The 27,975-nt window shown below is 36.5% G+C and overlaps 1 protein-coding gene across 2 annotated transcripts; it reads right to left on the bottom strand.

Moving 5' to 3' along the window:
• GCA (grancalcin) lies at positions 1–26,768 on the bottom strand. Of its 2 annotated transcripts, XM_042948970.1 has the most exons (8): positions 26,553–26,763; positions 24,348–24,512; positions 20,713–20,782; positions 14,415–14,458; positions 13,976–14,123; positions 9,453–9,566; positions 3,585–3,643; positions 1–2,957 (listed from the first exon to the last, which is right to left on the bottom strand). In XM_042948970.1, the coding sequence occupies exons 1-8, from the start codon at positions 26,577–26,579 to the stop codon at positions 2,931–2,933; spliced, it is 654 nt and encodes a 217-aa protein (XP_042804904.1). In that variant the 5' UTR covers positions 26,580–26,763; the 3' UTR covers positions 1–2,930. The 2 variants fall into 2 exon arrangements, with proteins under 2 accessions (XP_042804904.1, XP_042804903.1); XM_042948969.1 differs by having other exon boundaries at positions 1–3,643; positions 26,553–26,768.
• Between the last annotated feature and the right edge of the window lie 1,207 nt (positions 26,769–27,975).

Genomic DNA, 27,975 nt, shown 5'->3' with positions numbered 1-27,975 from the left:
TTCATTTAGTTTGTCCAGTTTAGTAATGCCGGAAGAGTACAAGTGAACTTGATTTGTATATTTTCCTTAGAGAAAGAATTATAAATTGATGTTTGTCATTTTTTAAACTGCACAGACTTTGAACTTCATTAATAAATTCTACTTTCTTCCAGGGTGAATACCTTTTCTGGAAATAAATATATTATTTGACACTTTTAAATTACTTTTTGTTTCTGAATGCATGCTTACATAGATCAAATGAGCACAGTCCTTGAAATTACTTTAAAGTGGACCAAATTAAGATTCCAACAGTATTTATTTCCCCTTGATATAACTGAAAAGGTGTAAACTGCCACTCAAAATAGAAGTGCAACATCTGACATTGAACCATTTGGCAGTTTTTTAGGCGGAGGTGAATTACTGCACTGTTATTTGAACTGAAGCATCTCATATATGTTAACAGATTTTGTATGATACAAAACTTTACAGCAAGCTATTTGAATGTTTATTAAAAAATTCTCAAAATGACATGGAAACATGTTTACTGTATAAATAAAAGCACTTAGATGTTAAGAGTGTACATTATTCAGTATTTTCCTCTTTACAAGAAAACTGGGTGTGAGTTAACCAGTACAAACTACCATACTATATTCATATTCCAGTCCTTGTTCATCATAAGACTATTTAATTTTTACTTTAGTAATGGATGTCTGTTTACATCAATTATCTTTAAAGCATCAAAAAGTGAGTTGCATTTCGGTATAAAAACTCCATCTAAAATATCCTCTATGCCTAACGTTTTATAAGATTATCTAGTTAATGGACAGTGCAAAAGAACTGTCTGACAAGTTGGATTGGCATGGAAAATTAGTTCTGCTAGAGAAAGGAGTTCTGTGGTCAAAAATTTTTGGAACTATGTCAAACAGAAATAAACAGGATTTTATGGACCTTAGGCTTTATCAAGCTCCCTGAAAAGGGTGAGAATTTCCCAAATATGTTTGGTCACTGAAACGGCTTCACAGACTGACCATGACCAAAATTCACAGAAACACCTTTGGAAAAGGACGAGTTAGAGAATCATATGAAGAGTTCTAATACAAAGTGTCATTTGGCAGAAACTTAAATGAATACTATCATATATCATTTTTAAAGTTTTTAGCCTCAACCATTAGCCTACAAGCAAGAAAAATTATAACTGACGTCAGAACGGTACAGCAATGCAATTACCTATAAGCTGGATGTTAAGATACCAGGCTGCTGAGTCATATTATCATCCTCATTCAACATGAACGATGTAAGAGTGTGTTTACATTAGTTTCTTCTACAACACTTCTAATTAGAATACTGTATTTTATTTTATACCTCAGTTAACATCCTCTCACATTATCAAATATATGTTCATGGAAAAAAAATTAGCAGCCAGAGGACAAAAGTATATGGATTATTTATTCACACGTTTATACTGCTGACCAAATGAATCTGACAACTAATTATATAAAAATATAACGTCAGAATGACTACCCAATACTTCCTTTCCAGGACTGTTGAAAGTAAAAGTGGATTTAAAATTCTGTAAGTTTATGAAACTTTTTTTTTTTCAAGATGCTACCATTCATCCTCCATCCTTTAAGAAACCCGGAATTTTCTAAAAAGAATAATTAATGTGGTCATCAGTCATACTAAAATTACGTCAATTTGTACTCGCATTTGAAGCTGGAAGACATTCAGTTAAGGTGTAAGAAAAACACATGGTGTTTCAAATCTTCATTAAGAAAGACTTAAGAGTGTTTGCAAGGAAAGGGGCAGGATTAACTACAACAGCTCATATCAGGGATCTGAAATGCTAAGGATGTGATGACCACTTTGCAATCTCCACAGCGATGCCACTCTGAAACAGGGTGTGGTGCCTGCTGTGGTCAGTACCCCCCACATTATACACCTGCGTTCAACGACTTGCCAGTTTAGCAATGCCAAAACCTGCAGCTAATGTTGTCAAGAAAGGTGAACTTACAGTTTCTGAATATCTAAACAAATTGGTAGATTACTTGATTTTTTTAACTTTGTAAACAGTTGGCATTATATATGAAACAATTTAGTTTAATAGAATACATTGAAATGTTGACATCTCATTAAAAATATGTGTCACTTCCAAAAAGTCTAGATTTAAAAGGAAGATGCCATTTTAGGCCCTCTAGGTCATCACTAATGAAAAAAAAAAATGCAGAGAGAAAATGTATGTTCTGTTAAGAACTTTTTTTTCCACAGAAGATAATAAAGCATATTGAAGAAAAATATACACTGAAAAAAATAAAGGAAAAAAATGCTTCCTATAGCCTTATTTCTCTATATATTAATTTGCCGTCTACTTAAGGTGACGTAATACAAAATTTTAGGAACTACGATTTTCTTCTTCATAGGCAAAGACCAGTGAGTTTCTCTTCTTAAATTATGCAATCAAGGAATAAAGAAACCCTTCTACAAATATGGCACAAAATCCAGACTTCTTCTAGTTCACCTTCAAAACCAACAACGAGGAAAAAAAATTCAATGTATAATTTGCAACCTTCAGGTAAGTATACATTAGCTTTATCTAGGCTTTCACATTTGGCTTCTTATATAATCTATCTTGTAAATACATTCTTCTGGATTTACAATGTTGAAAATTAAGGCTAAAAGGTATTTACATCAATTCATCATATACCAATGTTTTATGATACTAAGATATGTTAAGTGAACAGCTTTCCTAAAAGCACTACTATTCCAAATACAAAAACATTTCTTGTATTGCTTTAAATTATGCACTAAAGTAAAAACACACAGAAATAGGACAGACTTATAACAAGGTAGAAACATGGAAAAGCCAAAAAAGCATTAAATTCAAAGTAGTCCAGTTCATATCTTCCAAGTAAAAAAAATTCACAGTATTTCTTCAGCTTTCAAATTCTAGACATTCAAATTGCCATAGTACCCTGCAAAAACTAACACATAAGCAAAATCATCAGCTGGTAACAAAAAAAGGCTTTTTGCTTTTGATTAATTACACTCCATGAAAACATTTTCACAAGAGGGGAAATTTTTAAAGTTTCCAAGGTTTGTAATTTAAACCAGTATGTACTAGCAGGGAAGTGTTGACTCCCTAACTTCCTCATAACAAGAACAAAACAAAAACCCTGAAACATTGAAGTACATGTGAAATATAATTAGTTTCAATTAAAAAAAAAAAAACACTGGAATCAGGTTAATTGCAACCATTTGAAATGAGAAATGAACAGCTTCATAATTTATCATCATAGATGAAAATTTCCTCTTGAAGATTACCAAAAAATAAACTACTCTTTATAAAAATGGTAGCTTTGCCCTTAAAAATGATTTGAAAGGTAAACTGCCAAAAACATGTCATAAAATTTAGAAGTACCTTTATAATATAATGTCAACTTGATATTTATACAAGTATTTAACCTTTTATTTGCATTTAGCTGATAAATTCAGAAAAGGAATATGGTCCATAAAATATATTATTCCCATTACTGGTACCAGAGACCTCTTAAATTTTTTTAACAATTATGAACACATCTAGGGAACAGTGTAAATACCAGAATACTTACATCATCATATACAAAATTCACAACCCCTTGTTGCAAGTGGTCTCTTCTCCTAAACAAATCTTTAAACAAACAAAAAATTATCACAATTTTAAATATATAGTTGTAAATGCTTAGTGTCCCTAGGTTCTAAAAAATGACTAATTTCATTCTCAATTTTTTAAAAAAAGGATTTTTTAGGGGTGCCTGGGTGGCTCAGTCGGTTAAGCATCTGACTCTGGCTCAGGTCAAGATCTTGAGGTTTGTGAGTTTGAGCCCCGTGTCAGGCTCTGTGCTGATAGTGCAGAGCCTACTTGGGATTCTCTCTCCCTCTCTCTCTCGCTGTCCCTCCCCTGCTCCTGTGCTCTCTCTCTCTCAAAATAATTAATAAAAATGAAAATAAATGTTTTTAAGGTTTTTTTTAAAGTTGTTCTTTAAATTCCAGCTAGTTGACATACAGTGGAGTATTAGTTTCAGGCGTACAATATTGTAATTCAACACTTCCACACATTATCAGGTGCTCATCACAAGTGCACTCCTTAATCCCCATCACCTATTTAACCCATCCCCCAAACACCTCCCCTCTGTTGACCATCAGTTTGTTCTCTCTATAGCTAAAACTCTGTTCCTTGGTTTGCCTTTTTTCCCTTTGCACATTTCTTAAATTCCACATGTGAGTGCAATCATATGGTATACGTCTTTCTCTAATGGATTTATTTCACTTAGCTTGAACCTCTCTAGCTCCATCTGTGTCACAAGCGGCAAGATTTCATTCCTTTTGATGGCTGAGTAATATTCCATTGTGTATACGTACCACATCTTCTTTATCCATTCATCAATAGATGGATACTTGGGCTTTTCATAATTTGGCTACTATAGATAATGCTGTTATAAACATCTGGGTGTATGTATCCCATTGAATCAGGATTTTTGTATTCTTTGGGTAAATACCTAGTAGTGCAATTACTGGATTGTATGATAGTTCCATTTTTAACTTTTTGAGGAACCTTCATACTGTTTTCCAGAGTGGCTGCACCAGTTTGCATTTCTACCAACAGTGCAAGAGGGTTACCCTTTCTCCACAGCCTCACCAACACCTGTTGTTTTTTGTGTTGATTTTAGCCATTCTATTAGGGGTGGGGAACTCATTGTAGTTGTGATTTGTATTTCCCTGGTGAACAGTGATGTTGAGCATCTTTTCATGTGTCTGTTGGCCATCTGGATGTCTTCTTTGCAAAAAAAGTCTTCTGCCCATTTTTTAATTGGATTACTTGTTTTTTGGATGTTGAATTTTATAATGTTCTTTATATATTTTGGATACTAACCCTTTATCAGGCATGCCATTTGAAAATATCTTCTCCAGTCCCATAGGTTGCCTTTTAGTTTTGTTGATTGTTTCCTTTGCTGTGCAGAAGTGTTTTATTTTTTTATTTTTTTTTAAGCTTATTTATTTATTTTGAGAGAGACATAGAGAATGTGAGTAAGAGAGGGGCAGAGAGAGAGGGAGAATCCCAAGCAGGCTCCATGCCACCAGTGCAGAGTCCGATGCAGGGCTCAAACCCATGAAACCATGAGATCATGACATGAACTGAAATCAAGAGTTGAATGCTTTACTGACTAAACCAACCAAGTACCCCATGAGTGTTTTATTTTGATCAAGTCTCAATAGTTTATTTTTGCTTTTGTTTCCCCTGCCTCAGGAGACATATCTAGAAAAAAGTTGCTATGGCCAATTTCAAAGAGGTGACTGCCTGTGTTCTCCTCTGGAATTGTTATGGTTTTAAGGCTCACAGTTTAGGTCTTTAATCTATTTTGAATTTATTTTTGTGTATGGTATAAGAAAGTGGTCCATGTTGCTGTCCAGTTTTCCCAACACTATTTGTTGGAGAGATTGTCTTTTTCCCATTGGATATTCTTTCCTGCTTTGCCAAAGACTAACAGACTACATAATTGTGGGGTCATTTTTTGGGTTTTCGATTCTGTTCCATTGATCTATATGTCTAATTTTGTGCTAGCACCATACTGTTTCAATTACTATAGTTTTGTGATCTAATTTCAAGTCTGGAATTGTGATGCCTCCAGCTTTGCTTTTCTTTTTCAAGGCTGCTTTGGCTATTTGGGGTCTTTTGTGGTTATACAAACATTTGAGGATTAATTTTTCTGGCTCTACGCTTCTTGAGATAGACACGTATTGCTATATACTTCCCTCTCCGCACTACTTTTGCTTCATCTCAAAGATTCTGGGCCATTGTGTTTTCATTTTAATTTGTGTCCACGTATTTTTTTTTAATTTCCTGGATGACCTATTCATTGTTTAGTACGATATTGTTTAATGTCTGTATATTTATGATCTCTCCAAGTAGTTTTTCTTGTAGTTGACTTCTAGTATCATAGTGCTGTAGTCAGAAAAGATGCATGGTATGATTTCAATCCTTTTGTATAATTGAGGCCTGATTTGTGACCTAACATGTGATCTATTCTGGAGAATGTTTCATATGTACTTGAAAAGAATGTGTTATACTGATTTAGGATGGAATGTTCCAAATATATCTGTTAAGTCATCTGGTCCAGAGTGTCATTCAAAGAAATTGTTTCCTTGTTTATTTTCTGTTTAGATTAGCTGTCCATTGATGTAAGTCAGGATGTTGAAGTCCCCTACTATCATTGTATTATTATCATTAATTCCTTTATGTTTGTTATTAATTGTTTTATATATTTAACTGCTCTCATGTTGGGTACATAAATATTTGCAAATTGGTAGATAGTCTTGTTGAATTGTCCCCTTTATTATGATGTAAGTACCCTTCTATATATCTTATTACAGTCTTTGTTTTAAATTCTATTTGTTTTATATAAGCATTGCAACTCTGGCATTCTTTTGATATCCATTTGCTTGATAAATTTTTCTCCATCCCCTCACTTTCAATCTGCAGGTGTCTTTAGGTCTAAAACAAGTCTCATAGGCAATGTATAGATGAGTCTTGTTTTTTAATCCATTTGGACAACCTATGTCTTTTGATTGTGGAGTGTTAAGTCCATGTACATTCAAAATAGTCCTTGAGAAATGTATTTAGTGCCATTTTATTGCTTGTTTTGTCAGTGTTTCTGGAGATTTTTCTCTCATCCTTTCTTGTCTTTATCACTTTTGGTCTCTCTGTTGCACTCAGAGTCTCCTTTAATATTCTTGCAGAGCTGGTTTAGTGGTCACTAATTCCTTTCGTTTTTGCTTGTCTAGAAAACTCAACTATTCTGAATGACAAACTTGCTGGATAAAGTATTCTTGGCTGCAGATTTTTCCCACTCAGCACTTTATTTTTTTTTTTCAATTTAGTTTTAATGTTTATGTTTGAGAAACAGAGTGTGAGTGGGTGAGGGGCAGAGAGAGAGGGAGACACAGAATCCGAAGCAGGCTCCAGGCTCCAAGCTGTCAGCCCAGAGCCTGAATTCATGAACTGTGAGATCATGACCTGAGCGAAGTTGGACACTTAACTAGCTGAGCCACCCAGGCGCCCCTCCCACTCAGCACTTTAAATACAGCATGCCACTTCTTTCTGGCTTGCCAAGTTTCTGTTGAGAAATCTCCAGCTAGCCTTATGGGTTGTCCCTTATAAGTTAACGACTTCTTTTGCCTCGCTGCTTTTAAGATTTTTTATCACTATATTTTGCAAATTGAATTATAGTATGTCTTGGTGTTGGTTTGCTTTGGTTGATTTTGATGGGAGTTCTCTGTACCTCCTAGATCTGGATGTCTCCTTCCCCAGATTAGGGAAGTTTTCAGCCCTTATTTGTTCAAATAAATTTTCTGCCCTCTTTTCTCTCTCTTCTTCTTCTGGGACTCCTATAATATGAACGTTATTACATCTGATGAAGCCACTGTGTTCCCTAAGTGTATTCTCATGTTCCATAATTCTTCTTTGTCTCTTTTGTTCATCTTCATTATTTTCCATTTTGTTTTCAATATAGCTAATTCATTCCTCTGCTTCTTCCAGCCTGCTGTTCGTTGTATCAAGCCTATTTCCAATCTCATTTATTGCATTTTTCATCTCTGATTCTTTTTTTAACTCTTTTTCCTCTGTGACAAGGGTCACCCTGATGTCTTATATTCTTTTCTCAACCCCAGTGAGTAACCTTATGACTGTTGCTTTACATTTTCCATCAGGCATGTTACTTACATTTGTTTTGCTTAGATCTCTGGCTGTGGCCTTATCTTGTTTTTTCATTTGGGATAAATTCCTCCATCTTGGCATTTTGTCTAAGTCTCGGTCTTCTTCTGTGTTAGAAAGGCCAGTTAATTCTCCTGCTCCTGAGAGTAATAGCTTCATGAAGAAGAGGTCATGTAGTATCCAGGGCCTGGTGCTTCAAGGAGTATCTCTGATGTTTGCTGTGTGAGTTCTGCTCTTATGTTTTGGCTGCTCTATCCTTCTGGCCAGTCATCTGTAGAGGTTCTACTTACCTGCTGTGGGCAGTGTTTGGTCACTGGCCAGAACATGGCAAGTTTTAACTAGGTGTGCTCTAGTCTGCTTGTTTAATGAGACCTGACACCACCTGCACCAGAACTGAGGCCGTATAGAACTCTTCTGTCAGATGTGGTGGAGGCAGGGGCTTGTGCTGGTCTTCTGGGGAAGGAGCCTGCCATTCTGAGACTAAGGCATGCTTGACTGAGAACTGAGTCCTGCTAGAGCACAGGGGTGTGGGGTTTGGTATAAGGAAATCAGGCAGCCCGTGTACGTACTATGCCACTTCCCACATGCAGCTATGTGCTTATGCTGAAGGGTGGGGGAGGGAAGTGACACCAGCTGGCTCCTTTGTTCCTGGAGAGGTGTCTCTGTGAATGCTGCCTCTCAGGGATGTGCAAGAAGAGTGAATATTCTCCCCACTGTGTACCCCAAGCATTCTTCAAATCACTGTTTCCATGCTGTCTGCCCCTAGGTTGTGTGCCTGCCTTCTCTCCAGGAGCAGTGCAGTACCCTCTGGACTCTATCCTAGTCAAGTCTGTTGACCTTCAAAAGTCTAAGCTTCAAGCCCTGCTAGTGGCAAGAACTCGTGAAATTCAGCCTCTCTCATTTTCCAAGCCAATGCTTTGGGGAAACATTCTCCTTATGCATTCCCATTTGTTCCTCTCTCTCTCACCCTTCTCCATGACTACAGCTTCCTCCTCCCTACACCACCCATGATCCATTTCTCCCCTCAACCATGTCTCCACTCATCCTACCTTCTTTGATGTGGCCTCTTCTCTCCCTTTAGTTGTGGAGTTTGTTCTGTCAATCTTCAGGTTGATTTCTGGGGTACTTAGGATAATTTGATAGCTATCTAGATGTGTTCATGGGACAAGATGAGCTTAGGGTCCTTCTACTCCACTGCCATCTTCCCTCTTTCTCTTCATACTCAATTAAATCAAATGATTTCATATCCCAGGCAACTGAGACATGAAAACTTTCCAAAACTGAGCTACAACAATCTTTCAGTATTCATATTGCTAAAGTTTTTTAAAATTTTTTTTCACAATATTGCTAAAGTTTTAAAGCCTTAAAACTGATTAAATTTAACAGTGAATAACGGTGAAAAATACATAATATTACAAACTTGTCGAAGAAAACAAGAGATGTTTTTCAGAGAAATAGCTACGGGGCACCTGGGTGGCTCAGCGAGTTAAGTGTCTGACCCTTGGTTTCTGCTCAGGTCATGATCTCATGGTTTCATGAGTTCAAGTCTCACATCAGTCTGTGCTGACAGTGAGGAGCCAGCTTAGGATTCTCTGTCACCCTCTGTCTGCCCCTCCCCTACTGTCTCTTTCAAAATAAATAAACTTAAAAAAAATCAGTAATTTCAAAAACGAAAAAGAAAAAGAAAAATAGCTACATAATGCTATACCCATTTTTAAATGATGAATACCTGTCAGTGCTCGAAGCTTCACACAGCAAGCCACATAATCATCAAAGAAGATTCTGCCATTCTTGCTGTACCGTTTAACAATAGCAGTTAATGTTTGAGGGCTCAACCTATAACCTAGAAATAAGAATTAACAGATTAAAACTTCTAAAACCAAACACCATAAGAACATCACAGCATTGCATTTTCTTTAAAAACAATCAAAAAAATAAAATTCCAAAATTCATTCCATAAAAATATATACTAAAAATAAAACACATTCGTATTGAAACTTATCAGACAAAGGCTTTACTAATAGTTAAGTGGTACATAAACATCTAAATTCTAGCTCTGTAATGAAGTCATAGCTAAGAAAAAACAAAATTATGTTTTTGTATTTTTAGAATATATTTTTATTTTTAAATAATGTCTAGAATATTTTATAGATTTTAATGCTCCAATATTTCAATTCTGTAATTTCATAGTTCTTTAAAAAATATCAAGGAAAGATTATTAGTGATTTTTGCTATCACTTAAATTCTTTATTTCCTTTTTGCCTTTTTTTTTCATTGAGGTATAATTGGCATATATAATTATATTAGTTTCAGATGTACAATATAATGATTCCATAGTTGCATATATTACAAAATGATCACTATAATAAGTCTAGTTAACACCTGTCACCTTATATAGTTACAGAATTTTCTCTTCTTGTCATGAGAACTTTTAAGATCTATTCTTAGCAACTTTCCAATATGTGCATACTGTACTGTGAAGGATGCTGACCTAGAATTATTGTCTTTATTTATTACTATATTAGCAGATTTGGACAATCTACTCAAAGAGGAAAACAATAATAAACGTAGAGAAAATTTTATGTGTAGCTACAATCCAGGGAACTTGCTAAAAATAAATAAATAAATAAATAAATAAATAAATAAATAAATAAATGGAAAGGTATAAATTAATAGAAGTAAAATATGGAAACTTATGTAATTATATGCAAATGTATTTTAAGCTTCCTGGTAGAGAGTTATGATCTGAATGTGTAATGATAAAACTCTTATTATTTCCCATAGCATTCTCAGCAAAATAATTTGAATATTTTAACATGTATCTGAAGATCTTAAATTTGAATAATCCACAATATCTCTCTATGGCACTCAAATGCCTATGTGAACTCTGGCAGTTTTCTTTTTTGCCTAAGGTTATATAGTACCTTTTCTACATTATGTTGAATTAAGGATCAAGTTTAGTCCATTAGGTATTAATGCTTTAACTGAACTATATATGATGTGTCCAGGACTGTCTCTAAAATGACCATCTATTAAATTAAAATGTCTAATTATAAAACAAAACAAATCACTAGCTTTAGCTTCTTTAAATTGGAATTTGAGATAATTTGCATTGGGTTCAGATTTTAAATTTCAAAAGGTTAATTTTCTTAAAACTGTATTTTGTTTAGAAATGAGTGTAAAAAAAATCAAAGGGTAAACACAATTAGGAATACTACATGAACTGTAAAAGCAGGTTAAACACCATTTTATATTACCACTTTTGAAAGAAAGTAGACTTAGAACCTCAGCTTACCAAAGATAGGATAAAAATAAAGTTACATTCTCTTAAAATACTCTAAAATGCAGACTTTGCATTCTGAGGTATTTTGGCATATACTGTGTATACTAACCACATAAGAAAACAAAGAAAAATTTAGAAAACATGGTTTTTATTGCTGAAAAGCTAGAGTATAATACAGAAACCAGTAATATATTGAGATAAGCCTTTGCTATCAAATTAGAGCTCTTACCACAAATGAACACTATTCTATACTTAGGAATTGGAAAAACCAGTGTTGTTGAAATGTCCACATTACTCAAAGCAATATACAGATTCAATGCAATCCCTATAAAATATCAATGGCATTTTATCACAGAACTAGAACAAATTATACTAAAATTCATTTGGAACTAAAAAGACCCCAAATAGCCAAAGTAATCCTGAGAAAGAAGAACAAAGTGGGAGGTATCACAATTTCAGATTTCAAGATATACTATAGAACTGCAGTAATCAAAACAGTGTGGTACTGGCACAAAAATAGACAAATAGATGAAAAGACCAGAATAGAGAGCTCAGAAATAAACCCATGCTTATATGGTCAATTAATCTATGACAAAGGAGGCAAGAACATACAATGGGAAAAAGTCTCTTCAGCAAATGGTGTAGAAAAATGGTACAGCCACATGCAAAAGAATGAAACTGGACTATTTTCTTACATCATACACAAACTCAAAAAGGACTAAAGAACTAAATATGAGACCTGAAAACACAAAACTCCTAGAGTAAAACATAGACAGTAATTTAACATTAGCTGAAGCAACATTTTTCTAGATAGGTCTCCTGAGGCAAGGAAAACAAAAGCAAAAATAAACTACTGGGACTATACCAAAATAAAAAAGCTTTTGCACAGTGAAGGAAACCATTAACAAAATGAAAAGGCAACCTACTGAATGGGAGAAGATATTTGCAAATGACATATCCTGTAAGTGGTTAATATCCAAATATATAGAACTTAGACAACTCAACACTAAAAAACCCCAAATAATCCAATGAAATATATGCAGAAGACCCAAACAGACATTTTTCCAAAGAAGATAAACATATGGCCAACAGACACACAAAAAAATGCTCAACATTCCTAATCATCAGGGAAATGCAAATCAAAACCACAATGAAAGATCCCATTACATCTGTCAGAATGGCTAGAATCAAAAAATAAAAGGAATAACAAGTATTGGTGAAAATGTAGAGAAAAAGAAACCTTTCTGCATTGTTGTTAGGAATGTAAATGGTACAGCCATTGTGAAAAACAGTATGGAGAGCCCTCAAAAAGTCAGAAATAGAGGGTAGCACCTGGGTGGCTAGGATGGTCAAGCTTCAGACTCTTAATTTTGGCTCAGGTCATAACCTCACAATTCATAGGTTCGAGCCCCACATCTGGCTTACTGATGGGGAAGCCTGCTTGGAATTCTCTCTCTCTCTCCCTCTCTTTCTGCCCCTCCCTGCTTTTTCTCTCTCTCAAAATAAATAAATAAAGTAAAAATTAAAAATAGAAATACCATATAATCCAGTAATTCCACTACTGGAATATTTCCAAAGAAAAGGAAGACACTAATTCAAAAAGATATGTGCAGCCCTGTATTTACTGCAGCATTATTTACAATAGCCAAATTATGGAAGCAACCAAAGTGTCCAGCAACCAATAAATGGATAAAAAAGATGTGGTACATATATACAATGAAATATTATTCAGCCATAAAAAAGAATGAGATCTTGCCACTTGCGACAAATGGATGGACCTAGAGGCTATTATGTTAAGCAAAATAAGTCAGAGAAAGTCAAATACCATATGGTTTCAAAAATATATGGAATTTAAAAAACAAAACAAAGAAAAAAGGAACAAACAAAAAAGCCCTTAAATATAGAGAACAAACTGGTGGTTACCAGAGGGGAGATAAGTGGTACAAACTTCCAGTTACGAAATAATTAAGTCACCCCAGGGGCGTCTGGGTCGCTCAGTCAGTTAAGCATCCAACTTTGGCTCAGATGGTGATATCGCCGGTTATGAGTTCGAGCCCCGCATCAGGCTCTGTGCTGACAGCTCAGAGCCTAGAGCCTTCTTCAGATTCTGTGTCTCCTTCTTTCTGCCCCTCCCCTGCTTGTGCTCTCTTATTCAGAAATAAACAAACATTAAAAAAAAATAAAAAGGGGTGCCTGGGTGGCTCAGTCGGTTAAGCATCCAACTTCAGCTCAGGTCATGATCTCACAGTTCACAAGTTTGAGCCCCATGTCGGGCTCTGTGCTGACAGCTCAGAACCTGGAGCCTGCTTTGGATTCTGTATCTCCTTCTCTCTCTGCCCCACCCTTGGTTACTCTTGTTCTCTTTTTCTCTCTCAAAAATAAATAAACATTAAAAAAAATTTAAAACAAAATAATTAAGTCACCCTGAAAAATACAGCATAGGGAATACAGTCAATAAGATCATAATACATGTTGTATGGTTACAGACGGTGAATATACTTGTGATAAGCACCGAGTAATGTATAGAATTGTTGAACACCTGATACAGATACGAATAGAAATGCTGTATTCTTGAAATTAATATAACACTGCATATTAATACTTCCAAAAATCTGGCAAAAATAAAATAAATAATTAGACACCTCAGCAAATTAAAAAAGAATACACTATAAATGGTGGTTACCCACAATTAGAGGAATGCATTTTAATATACTCAACAGAGGGAATTCAGAAATTAATTTTATCAACCACAATGTATAAAAAAGATCATCTTTTGAAAAAAAAAACATAGATAGAATGGTTTTGTTAAAAGTCTTCAATCAGAATTCATCCACAATCTTCAAATCAAACTGGGCAACAGCTGGTGAAATAATAGATTCCTTTGTCACTTAACAAATTAAAACAGTTAAGATTCATTTCATCAAAGAACAATTATCTGGATAGATTCTAAAGAATTTTAACATTCTTACCCATAGCAGCGATGGCTTGATTCAATTCATGATGTTCCACTGTGCCACTTTGGTCTTGATCAATAGTCATGAAGTTTTGCTTCCAGGCATTAAGAGCTGCCCAAAGTTCTTTGAATTCACTAAACCTCATTTTTCCTGTGTAATCTCTCTGATAGTTTTATTAATAAAAATAAATTTTGATACCAGTGAGAATTTACTTGCCCCAAAGCTGTAAATCATTGACTAAAAAACTATTAGTATGCTTCTGCAAGTTAGCTAAATTCAGCATATGAATAGATTTCTACTTCAAAATGGAAGAGCATGGAATTCAAACAGAATCTTACAAAGTATTTTTAAAGTCTCTAATTTACTGTAGTCATCTACAGCCAACAATTGCTTAGTTATATTCAGAAAACAATTATTCCATATTCTAGTATTTTCTATTTTTATTCAAGGATACATCCAACATGGCGATCATAATTCTGCAGGTTTCCAAACTGAAGGCTGTAAAACATATTTATTATTTGAATTGGAGTCTGCCCAATTTTATCTATGTAAAATTATGACAATTACTATTTTATAAAACAAAATGTTTAAAAATTGCCAAAAATACACAGTCACCCCATCAACAAACTTTGAATGCTTATGCATCCATAGTAAAAAAAAAAAAAAAAAAAAAAAAAGGACTAAAATAAAAATTACTACTACTCCAAACTATTCACATCTAGTAAGGGGATTTGGTAGTTATATAAGCAATTATAAAATAACTGAAAATTATTGCCACAGGGGAAAGGAGGGTTTTGATCTTCCCAACACAAACAACGAGCAGGTTTTTAAATAGAAATCTGACATATACGGAGTACACAAAACACGAAAGATGTAGAGATGTGATTAAAGTTTGAGGTGAAGGACTGGCTTGTGATGACATCTAAAGGGAGAAGAGGGTCAGATCATGAAAGTCTTGAATGCCACCCTAAAGATTTAGACCAAGGGAAGTCACTGAGGAATTTTACAGAGCAGAGGGGCAATTCTACAATTTCCATTACAGAAACACTCATTTACATTAAACAGACTGCAGAGTAAAGTAAGATGAACCCGGATGTAGGTAAATCATTTGCTAGTTTACTGCAATCAATCAAGTAAAAATATGAACTTCTGATCTGAAGCAGCTGTTTTCCCTTGGGCAAGGGAAAAGGCAGGAAGAAAAAATAAATATAAACTATCTTAATATCATGGGTTATTAGAAATATTAACATTTTCATATTTATAGAACTATAACTGAAGACTCACACTAAGTAGAATTTTTCTAATCCTTATCACAATTATATTGAATTAGTATGCTGATTTACCTCAAGACTTATTATATCAGTCTTGATAAAAGAAATATTACGTCAGTAAAGTTTAGGTAAGCTTACCAAGTTCTTACTCTTCGTTCCTTAAAATGAATAAATGAATAAATAAAAATGCTTAAAATTATCTTATTTTGTTATTTGATGTTAGCATATTTTGAAATTTTTATGAGAAAAAATATTTCAGCTAAATTTTAGACCTATTAAGAAAAAAAATCATAAAACATTCTACAAGTTAAAATAGCTGATTTTCTTTAAATGTTTATTTAATACGGTGTCAATGTTAGAATAGGTGGTTATAATATTTTCAGATGGACAATTCAACAGACACTCGATGAGTATTCACTATGAGCCAGGTAGCATGATTTTGTGATTTTACATAAACCTACAAAGGTATTATAGTCCCAATTTACAAATGAAGAAACAGAGGCCCGGTGGAAAAGTCAATACAGGAGCCCAGTCCTCCTTCAAATCCTGTTCAGGTGGGAAGAAGCAGGGTGGCAAAGTTTCCATGAGCAATCCCTGGATGGCATTCCATCATTTTGTCAGGCAAATGGTATGTTTTGCTTTCAAGTTAACATGGCACCCATCCGTTATGTGGGAGAATCTCAACAGATGATAACAAATGGCAAGAACTGAGTCTTCATATAAGCATACCTTCAATCATAAAATAAGATTGAATGTATATGTATAGAAGATTAAATATTTTTGACAAAGAATAGAGAAGAATTTTTAGGAAAGTTCATAGATTTTTAATACCCCATTGGAATGGGAAAAAATTAAGTTTCTAAAGTCATAAACCATTAGAAAAAAGAGAATGAGAGAACATAAAGGAAAAGAATTGTAAAATAGTAAGATGAATGGAAGTTAACTAACCTAGATCTGAGAAAGTGACCATGCACACACAATAAGAAAAGCTGAAAAGTAGCCTAGTTATCCAGGGGAAGACCCCAAACATGTTTAAGAACTGGTAGTATTTCTAAATATGGGTGTGCAGGTAGAGATAAAAACAGAATAACCAATTGAATATTTGTTTAAAAAGTATGTACAGCCCCCAAATCCCTCCTTGCCTTAGCTCTGTAGATGGATACTATGTCTATTCTCACATCAGCAGAAGCCTGGCAATTTGCTGTCTGGAGAGTTCTTCCATTTCAGGGTATCAGGCACATATATGAAGCCCTAACCACTAACCAATGACCAGTAACCCTTACCCTCTAGCACTGATACTAACATTGACTCTAACATTAACCCTAACACTAACCCTCTAGAGAGGTCTCTGCATGACAGGATAACAGTTATATACCCTAACAATAATCCTAACACTAACCGCTAACCCTTAACCCCTAATACTAACACTAATCCTAATCCTCACTATAACTCTAACCCTAAAACTAACCTTAGATAGGAGAAAGTGGCTTCCGGAATACATGGTAAGAAAAGCTTTGAGAAGCAGCCTAGTTATCCTGGGGAAGAATCTCAAAATTTAAGAATCTGTAGTATTTCTAAATATAGGTGTGAAGGTAGAGATAAAAACAGAAGGACCAACTGAATATTTATTTAAAGAGGATACAGAGCCCCAAATTTCCTCCTTGCCTCAGCTCCATAGATGGATGTCATGTCTATGCTCACACCAGAAGTGGGGGGATTTACCATCCAGAAAGGTTTTTGAAGTTCAGGATGCCAGGCACATGTTCAAAGGCCTCACCACTAACCAATAACCACTAAGCCCTAACCTCCAACCCTGATACTAACAATCACCCTAACATTAACCCTAACACTAATCTTCTGGACAAGTCTTTGAATAGCAGGATACCAGGGACATACCCTAACATTAACCATAATCCTAACTCTAATTTTAACCACTAACCAGTAACCTACAACCCCTAACCCTAACACTAATCCTGACTCCAACCTTAACCCTAGAGATGAGAAAGGGGCTTTCTAAGCACAGTTTTTCTGATTAAAAAAAAAAAAGAAGAAAACAAAAACAAAAGGTGAGCAGCAGTCTAGCTATCCATGAGAAGACCCTAAACATTTAAGAATTGGCAGTTATTTCTGAAAATGGATGCAAAGGCAGAAATAAAAACAGAAGGACAAATTGAATATCCATTTAAAGAGTATTTAGAGCACCAAATCCCCTCCTTGCCTCAGCAGTATAGATGGCTACGATGTCTATTCCCACCCCAGCAGAAGTCCAGGGATTTACTGTCGGGAGAGATCTCTCAACAGCAGGATACCAGGCACACACCCAAAGTCTTCAAACCTAACCTCTAACCTGTAACCCTAACCTTAACCCTAAGACTATCCCTAATCCAAACTTTCTGGAAAGGTCACTGAACTCCAGGATACAAGGCAAATACAAGAACGGTAACCCTAAACCTAATGCAAACCCTAACCATAACCCTAGAGCTGAGAAAGTGCCTTTTAAATACATGATACAAAAAGTTGAGAAGCAGCCTAGCTATCTTGGAGAAGATGCCAAACACTTAAGAACTGTGTGTGAAGGTAGAGATGAAAACAGGAAGACCAGGTGAATATCTATCTAAAGAGTATTTAGGGACCCAAATCCCCTCCTTGCTTCAGATCGGTAGATAGCTGCCATGTCTATCATCACCCCAGCAGAAGTCTGTGGATTTATTGTCTGCAGAGGTCTCTGAATTGTAGGATACCAGGCACATTGCCTAAAACTGACCCTGACCCTAAGGCTAACACCCCTAACCTAACGCTACCCAAGATCTGAGAAAGTGGCTTTCTAAACATATAAGAAAAGCTGTGGAGCATCATACTTATCATAAAGAAGACCCCAAACATTTAAAATTGGTAGTATTTCTGAAAATGAATGTGAAGTTACAGATAAGAAGACAATTGAGAATCATTTAACGAGTATTTAGAGCCCCACATCCCATCCATAGCTCAGCTGTATATAAGGCTCACATGTCTGTTCTCACCCAGGCAGAACTCTGGGATTTTATTCTCTGAAGTGGTCTCTTAACTGAAAGATTCAAGGCAAAGACCCAAACCTTTCACACCTAACACACAATCCCTAACCTCTAACCCTAACCTTCACCCTAAGACTGTCCCTAACCCTAAGCCTCTGGAAAGGACTCTGAACTCCAGGATAACAGGCATATGCACTAACATTATCCCTAACCCTAACCCAAACCCTAACTGTAACCTTAGATCAGAGAAAGTGGCGTCTGAACGAACGCACGATAAGAAAAGCGGAGGAGCATCATACTTGTCCTGGGGACGACCTTGAACATTTAAGAATTGGTAATATTTCTGAAAGTGGGTGTGAAGGTAGAGATAAACATGGAGCCAATTAAATATCTACTTAAAGAGCATTTAGAGCCCCCAAATCCCCTCCCTGCCTCAGCTCAGAGGATGGCTGCAATGTCTATTTTTACCTCATCAGAAGTCTTGGTACTTACATTGTGGCGAGGTCTCTGAACTGCAGGATATTAGTCCATACCCAAATCCCTAAACCCTACTTCTGAAGCCCTAATGCTAATCCTCACCTTAATCCTAAACCTCTGGAGAGATCTCTGAACTGCATGACACCAGGAACATAGTAGAACCCCTAATCCACAACCCACAACCCTTAACCCCTAACCTCTAACCATACACACTAACTAAAACAAACCCTAACTGCCACCCTCTGGAGATGTCTCTGAACTGCAAAACACCCGGAACATACACTAGCATTAACCGTGACCCTAACCATAACCCTAATCCTAATCTTAACCCCAATGCTAGGCCCTTGATGTGAGAAAATGGCTTCAGAACACATAAGAAAAGCTGACAAGCAGACTACTTATCCTGGAGAAGACCCCACAAACATTTATCAATTGGTAGTATTTCTGAAAATGGGTGTGAAGGTAGAGATAAAAACAGAAGGACCAACTGAATATCTATTTATGGAATATTTAGAGCACCAAATCCCCTCCTTGCCTTAGCTCCTTAAGATGTCAGCAATGTCTATTCTAACCTCAGGAAAATCCTGGGAATTTATACTCTGGAGAGGTCTCTAAATTCCAAGACACTAGGCATACCCAAGCCCCTAAGCTCCATCCCCTAACCCCTAACCCCTAACCTTGAACCTTAACTCTAACCATCTGGAGAGGTCTCTCGACTGTACAATACCAGACACACACCCTAACCCTAACCCTCACCCTAATCTTAACCCTAAATCTGAAAAAGTGGCTTCCTAAACACATGACAAAAAAGCTGAGAAGCAGCCTAGTTATCCTGGGAAAGGCCTCAAACACTTAAGAGTTGCTATTATTTCTGAAAATGGGTGTGAAAGTAGACATAAAAACAGAAGGATCAACTGAATACCTACTTAAGAAGTATTTAGAGCCCCAAAGCCTGTTCTTGCCTCATCAGTAGATGGCTGCCATGTTGATTCTCACTCCAGGGGAAGTCTGGGGTTTTATTCTCTGGAGAGGTCTCTGAACTGCAGGCACATATCCTAACCCTATCCCTAAACTCTAACACTAACACTAACCTATCTAGCAAAAACAAGGTATTTAAATAACTGTTTATCAAAGACTGAGAACCCTCCTGGGTCCTCTATCCTCTTTTCCTACCAAACAACCAGCCCAAAAGGAAATCCCAAAATACGCTGATTCTCATTGTTGCACGACAAACTGCCCCACCAGACTACCAGACATTGAAGCCTATAGTGAATACCAAACCAACACCTCGGAGCGTCTCACCTGCATTTCAGTTAAATATGTATGACAAGGATCAGCACACCTGAGAAAAGCATCTAACATGAAAGACAACCAAACAAATAAACTGGAAAAAAAAATTGGAGAAAACACAGTTTACAAAAGAAGAAAAAACTTTGAAAAATACATTAACAGTTTCAGAGAGATAAGGGAAGACTTCACCTACATGAAAAAAGAAGAGAAGCTCTTGGATTTTAAGAATATGATAGCAGAATTAAAACACTCATAGAAGGGGGGCACCTGGATAGCTCAGTTGGTTGAGTATGTGATTCTTGATTTCAGCTCAGATGACAGTCTCAGGGTTGCTGAGATAAGGCCCTGAATCAGGCTATGCACAGACAGCATGGAGCCTTCTTGAGATTTTCTCTCTCCCTCCCCTGCTCTTGCAAAATAGATAAATAAACTTTAAAAAAAGAAAACTAAAATCTATAGTGATAAAAGTATGTTATTTTGAGATCTGGAGGCAAATTTCAAGAGTCACCTGAAAAAGCTGAATGAAATTTCGTCTAGGAGTAGTTAATGTCAGGGAGACAGTTATGTACAAGGAACACAAGGAACAGTTATCTTCACAATAAGCTTTGCAGAATTATTTGATTCTTTAAATTATGGGCATGTATATCTGTGATAAAAAGACTTTTTTTTAACATTTTAAATACGGGGGTGGGGGAGATCTCACGTGAGTAAGTTCCACTAATTCCAGACTGTGTCAAACATTTCTGAAGTTCCTCAGCATCCACTTCACCATCCTGTTAAAAAATAATTATAGCCTGATTTAATGCACAGCTGTATAAAATCATATTAAAGTGCTGACTGGCTGTTCTAGGCCAATCAACAGACACGCATTTTTTAAAACATTATTATCAACTACAAAATTAACAGAGACAAGTATTGACAACAAAGGCAAATTACAGAAGAGCATACAAAATAAATAATTTTTCACAAATTATATTCTATTAATTTGTAAGCACTTCAAATACAATCTATTTTCTCTACTCCTGAGAAACAACATAATCATTCTGACCTATAGTAGGTCAAAATAACATCTGTTGAGAGTCATTGGAACTCTACCTAAAACAGAAAATTGATCAAAATGTGTTCAGAACAGTCTCAGACACATTCCCTTAATGCCCCTTTCATGGGGGGGATTATTTCTAAGGGATACTGAGGTTGTAACCACTGAAGCAGTAACCGGGAGGAGAGAATCCCTTCCCCCCTCCACCATTACCCCCAGTCATCCGGCATCTTGTTGGTATTCTTCTGATTACTGCCCAAACATTCTTGTTTGAACTTATTGTGGGAAATAAATTTTTTTTAAACACAAACAAGAAATCACAACCAAAGTAAAACAGGTTGAATATTTTCATCGTGTTTCAGTATCTCACCCTATTTTCTATAAAAATATACAGAGCAATTTACTTGGAAGCATCACAGACATTGTCTAAGTGCAAAAAAAAATAGCTCTGAGGAAGGATCGGGGAGGCAAATTTAAAACACAAACTTTTTAAGAGTTCATTTTTGTAAGAGACCCAAGAAATGAAAAAAAATGTTTCCAAACTACTTCTAAGAAGTATCATAAACACTCATATCTTAATGGATCTTTAGCAGGGAATTCCTTATAACAAAAATTTCGGTAGAAGAAAAAATCCCAGTAGTTCTAGCAGGAATAAAAAGCATTCTTTCCAATGGATCATCCATGTGCCTACAAAGAGTATCTAAGTGTTCCTTTCTCTGCCACGCATAGTTTTTAGATTTCTCTTATAAATTTTTAAATTCTTTAGTAAGAGAGTTGTACTTTATAAAATCACCATTTGTTTAGAAGCAAAGCTAGGTTAGAAATTTTTCCTCCAATGATAAAGACCTTAGAAGGAATTTTTATTTAAACAATTGCCTACCTCCCTATTATATCAAATCACTATTATATTTCAAGACTTTGAAAAATTAGGCATACATTTCTAACATGACTGGAGAAGAAATCATCAGTAAACAACACCAAAGAAACAAACAAAAACAATCAAGGAAGTCTACAGCTGCCACTGTCAATAGTATCTCCATGAAATGACGGCACAGATGCCAGGTCATTGTCAATTATTGCACAGGAAATTTTAAAAGACAATCTTTTACAAATTATTAAATCAGAAGAAAAGGTAGGAAATGACTTTTGTCTCATTTTTTTTTAAAAATGTATTCTATCTTCTAGTACGCTTAACATAACATGGTTATAAATCACCTTTAACTTTCCTTAAGTAGGAAAATGATACTCCACCCGAGACTAACATTAGTTATAATTACTCAGCTTCATCAATTGTTTTCTCATTTATAAGAAATAACGCATTGTGTAAACATTAGGCTCAAACTTAAAACTTTCTAGAAAAGAGAAATTTGCATCTACTAAAAACCTTGACCAATCCAATTAAAATGAGGGAAATCAGTCCCATGTGGTCTGATGATTTCTGTTCAACCATGAGCTTCTCTAACATTTCATGGAAAAGCCCACTTAGTGTACAGAAGAAGTTTCTCTGAATTATATACATTCAGAGACATAGAAGGGACCTTGAAGAGTATGGAAATTCTTTTGTAGGGAAAGAACAAAGATTACAGAGGAAGCAAAGTTGAACAGCAGTAGGTTCAAAAGACACACAGGAAAAGTCATTATAAATTCGGGTTAAGGAGTATAAAAATTATGTTAGTCTTTGTTAACCCTTTTTGAAGAGAGTGAAACTAAGAACAGTACAAACACAGCAAATTAGTGTTGACGATTTTAACACTGAAAGAGTTCAGAAGTCAAATAAAAGTCTCTAAATATATATGCCCAGTTCCTATGTTTTAAGTTATAATTTTATAAAATAGATTTAATATATAGTCACTTATAGATAACAGACTTATTCCCAGCATTACAGTACTTAAGAGTTCTTTGCGGATTGGAATGGTATAATGTAACCGTTAGCATTACAGTTAGCTGCAAACAATAGAAAATACTACCGAAGAGATTTAAACATTCAATAAGGGTTCATTGTTTTGCACAAGAAGTCCAAGGCCAGGCAGAACAGGACTGTAAGGCAGCTTTAAGATGCCATGGATCTCTGCATTTTCCCATGTATCCCATCCAAAGGACTTTATCTCAAGCTTGTTGACTCAAGGTACCAAGATGACTGCTGCACCTCCGAACTTCAAGTTCCCTTTCTAGGCAAGAAGTAAGGAGCAAAAAAGGCCAACACTAGTTCCCAGGAAGGATTTTCTCCCTTAGAAACGGAAAGTGTCTTAAAGAAACGGCACCTACATCTCAAGGGTCAGTCCTATGGCACGTGGCTACCTTTACTAATCACAAAGGTGTCCGGGATGACACTGGGGCTTTTCCAACTACCACTACACAAGGGAAAAAGAGGTTGTGAATCGAATTGGGGTCACGAAAACAAAGTGTCTGCCACATATAATAATTCTGTGTGTATCCTCTATTTCCAGCCAGGTATATGGGACCTGGTGAACACTCAAGCGAAAGAATACCGAATGAAAAGTGTTATCAAAGTTCTGTGAAGTTCTAACTACTCAAAAAGTTTTCATCGGTAAGTATAAACGAAGAGATACGGACTGTGACTAAGACTCAGTGTGAACCTGTCTCTTCTCATTTGTCTGGTAGCTGAACCTCCTTTCTGCCCTGTTTTCTTTACCCTTTCCCAATTTGCTTTACCTTCAAGTCTCTCCCAAACTATTCACAATTGAAAAGTCTCCTTTTGACGCTCTGCCCCAGCTTCCTCAAGGAGATTTACACGTAGACCTCTTTCCCCCAATCCTCTTTGGCTCAGTCACCATGCAGCATACCACACTGTTTCCTCTTTCAGTGAAATGAACAATGGGTCAGGTATCATACTAACAGAGTTTTAAAAAAATGAAGTAATTATGACTACCCTCATCTCTGATCTCAAGAGAAAAATCAGTCTAGATAAGTTTAAATACAAATTTCATATACATTTAAAATGACACACTAAGTAACAGAGTTGACATTTCTTTTAAAAAGCAATCACTTCTTAAAACTGATATCTGTGGGGCACGTGGGAGGCTCAGTCAGTTAAGCATCGGATTTCAGCTCAGGTCATGATCTCACCATTCATGGGTTCGAGCGCTGCGTCGGGCTCTATGCTGACAGCTCAGGGCCTAGAGCCTGCCTTGGATTCTGTGTCTCCCTCTCTCTTTGCCCCTCCCCTGTTCTTTGTCTCTGTCCTTCTCCCTCAAAGATAAACAAACATTAAAAAAAATTTTAAAAACAAAAGCAAAAACAAAAACCCTGATATCTGTGCAATATATTTAGCATCTCACCTGTCCAGCAACAGCAGTGAAGTATGTCCACATGGGGTCTCCTGCTGAGGAATAACTGTCAGAATACGCTGGGTATCCACCGGGGAGCAGGTCTGGCCCTGTTCCTGGCATTGGTTGTCCTATCTGCAGCTGCATTCCTGGCATCTGACCGCTAAAGTTTCCAAACTATAAGAGTGAAAAAGGTTAAGATTATAAATGCAAACATTATTTGTTATCCACTGAAGTAATATTTATGAGCTGTCTACTGAAAAGCAAGGATAGAAAGAGTTCCTAAAAAGCAACCAAATTCACTGTCACAAAAGCTGTTTGCTAAAAAATCCTAGATGTCTGGCATTACGACATAATTCAGTTCACTAATATGTTATCCGGCATCAAAGAAATGTAACAGAAGAAAGTACTCTCTAACCTTTAGGAACTTAGCAGATGAACATGACACACAATTTTTAAGTGTTTACCATCAACATCACTGAAATAAACAAAAAGCAATTTCACCTACAGTCAAACTAAGAAGTAGTATACCTCGGACACAGAAGAATACATGGTAAATACAACGAAATTGTGAACTAGTCATGGGCAACTGCATAAGGTGCAAACATCCTCTCCCCCAGAAAATATCCTTTTAAAAAGACACCAATAGGAGAACCAGGGTGACTCTGTCCGACTTTGGCCTCCGACTTTGGCTCAGGTCATGATCTCATGGTTTGTGAGTTCCAGTTGTGAGCCAGGCTCTGTGCTGACAGCTCAGAGCCTGGAGCCTCCTTTGGATTCTGTGTCTCCCTCTCTCTCTGCCCCTCCCCCACTCGTGCTGTCTCTATCTCTCATAAATAAACTTAAAAAAAATTTTTTTAAGACATCAATAAACAGATAAAGTGATAATTCCAACCACAGTCTTCAAAACTAGTAAGAATAGCAATACGAATACCGACAATAATAATGTACAGCTAATATTTACTGAAAGCTTTTTATAGGCCAGGTACTAAATACTTTCCGTTATGTGATTTGATTTTCCAACAACTTTATGAAGTATGAAAATACTATGTACGTTCTGCAGTTGAGGACCTAAAACTTAAAAGGTTTCCTAAACTAGTAAGAAGTAAGACCATGGTTAAAATGTAGATAGTCTGATGTTTGTTTCCTGCTACGGTATGGTTTCTCTCTACTTTTTTCACTTTGCAACTTGGTATACATTTTTAAAACCTCAGAGAGGCATTTTATTGAGCATTTTTATGAGTCTGGAGGAGAAAGAAGTATCGAGATTGTTCATTATTCCATTTTGAACAAAAATCTTGACCTGATCCTTGAAGGATGAGTAGAGACTGCCAGAATGAAAAGAAAAAAAGAATTCTAAATTGGGGGGAGGAGGAGAGTGAAAAAGGTAGGATACTACCAACAGTTTGAAGAACTGCATCACTAGATGTGTACAGGGCAAAGGTATGGAGGAAGCATTGGAACTCAGGAAATGCACTTCAAACTCCAGGAAATGCATGACTAGATCATGAAGCAATTAAGAAAGTAAATGGTAAATGTTAAAAGGATATAATGGATAAAAAACAAACAAAAATACATGGAGGTTTTTTTGTTTGTTTTGTTTTTTAAGTTACTTCTTTGAAGAGAAGAGACCAATAAAAGGCCAAATTTAGGAATTAAAAAGAGTATATAACCACAGTTACAACTTCCAACTCTCAAAGGTGATTTAGGATAAACAGTTATGTAAGAAAAAGTAACCTAACCCTGACAACTTCCCCCTAAAAATCTAGAACAGATTGCCCTTGGTAGAATAGCAAAAATTAGGAGACTTTTAGCATACCTTATTTATTCATAAGCAACTTAAAGGGAAGAAAACAAGAAGTGGTCAAAAAATCGGAAAGAGGACGTGTAGCAAAACTGAGGAAGGTGTGGGTCCACCACAAAACATCACTGAACAGGAAAAGGGTGCTTTGGTTCCTCTAAACCAAGAAGGCAATTTCTAAAAGCACAACACATCCCTGGCTCCACAAGGAGCACCTAAGGTGCCCCTCAGGTACCAGAAAACCTGTGGCTCCCCGCTCCCCTTGACCCCAGCTTCCAGCACAGTGCAGTCTCAGCCCCGCTGAGTACGGGAGACTAGCCACGCGAAGCAGAGACAGAAGGCGGACCCCTCAGGCTGGCACCGCCCGCAGGGACGCTCCACCTTGCAGGAGCGGAGGCTGCGGAGAAGCGACTCACCCCTCCTCCGTATCCCGGGTAGGCCATGACGAGCTGAATAAGCGTCCCTCGTCACCCTTTGAGTCAGCGTCCGCCCAACTGGAAGAAAGGAGGAGGAACCGATGCAAATGCAAGGCAGATGCAGAAGCAAGTGAGGCAGAAAGATGCGCTAGCCGCGGGGTTTACTTCCCTGCGACTGCCCCTTCCCGGAGTCGAACCCCGCCTTGCTCGGCTCCGATTGGCTGAGTCCCGTCCCTCGGTAGCCCAAGCTACCGAAACTCGAGCCTTCAAGGAATCTAATCCCACCCACCTCATCTCTGATTGGCTTCACGCACCCAGCCCCCCTCTTGCTCAGTTCCTATTGGCTCGCTCAGGTCTCGCGCTCTCTCCTCACCATACTGCAGAGAAGGCTTTGCTCCGGTAACTTACTTACTCTCTTTTTGGCAAGGGTCTCCAGGTTGAAGTTTCCTTTTCCTGAGAACCCCTAAACCCGCCAGTCCATGGTTTCTTTTAGCCTACTCTTCCACTCTTTTGAGCTGTGCTTCCAAATATACATTTGTGAATTTCAAAACTTTCAGTTACTCACATTTATTTTTGCGTAATGTTGACGTCACATCATCAAACTTTGAAACCTTCATCATCTCTGCCCCAAGGGGAGTGCTTCTGAGCTAAAACCCACTTCATGCGAAATTTTACCAGGTTATTTGTAGTTTGATAGAGAAATGGCGAATAGAGTTGCCAGATTTGGCACATAAAAACACAGAATGTTCAGTTAAATTTCATTTTCAAATAAACAATGATTTTTTTTTTAATGTATGCAGGTCCCAAATATCACACGAGATATACACTTATACTGAAACATTCGCTGTTTATACGTTAGTACACAGGATGGCCTGTATATTTTCTGGGAACTCTACCAATGACTCAACCTTTAGGCAAACTCTTCGGATATGCCCCTCAATTATATGCACCTAGCCAACAACTTGGTTTATATCACATGGTGAAAAAAGTTATTTTAATGTATTAAGTAACAGTATTTGATAGTTCTGCTATTCTCTGGAACTCAAATGAATTTTGTAGCTCTGGCTTTAAAAAGACCGTATGCACATACACACATGAGAGAACAGGATAGCTGTAGCTTTAGCTTAAAAATGGAAAAAAAAAAAAAAAAAAAGAGGATGATATTAGATCTGAAGAATATGACAACCAATAAAATGTATCTTAACATTTTAAGGATGAGGGATGAGATTTAGACATATATTAGCAGAGGAAAACAACCTTGCAAAGCTGAGTAACAATTGCCCAGCTACACAACAAAGAAGAAACATACCTTCTGAAATTTTATCAGGAAGAGGCAGAGAGAAAGGAAGATTGCTAATGTACAGGAGACTCTTGAGAAAGTGTGTGTTTAGTTCCTCTAACACAATAAGAAATACTTTAGGCA

This window comes from Panthera leo, chromosome C1 (genome assembly GCF_018350215.1).
Source record: "Panthera leo isolate Ple1 chromosome C1, P.leo_Ple1_pat1.1, whole genome shotgun sequence".
Lineage (NCBI taxonomy): Eukaryota > Metazoa > Chordata > Mammalia > Carnivora > Felidae > Panthera > Panthera leo.
This window is presented reverse-complemented; position numbering and strand designations above follow the sequence as displayed.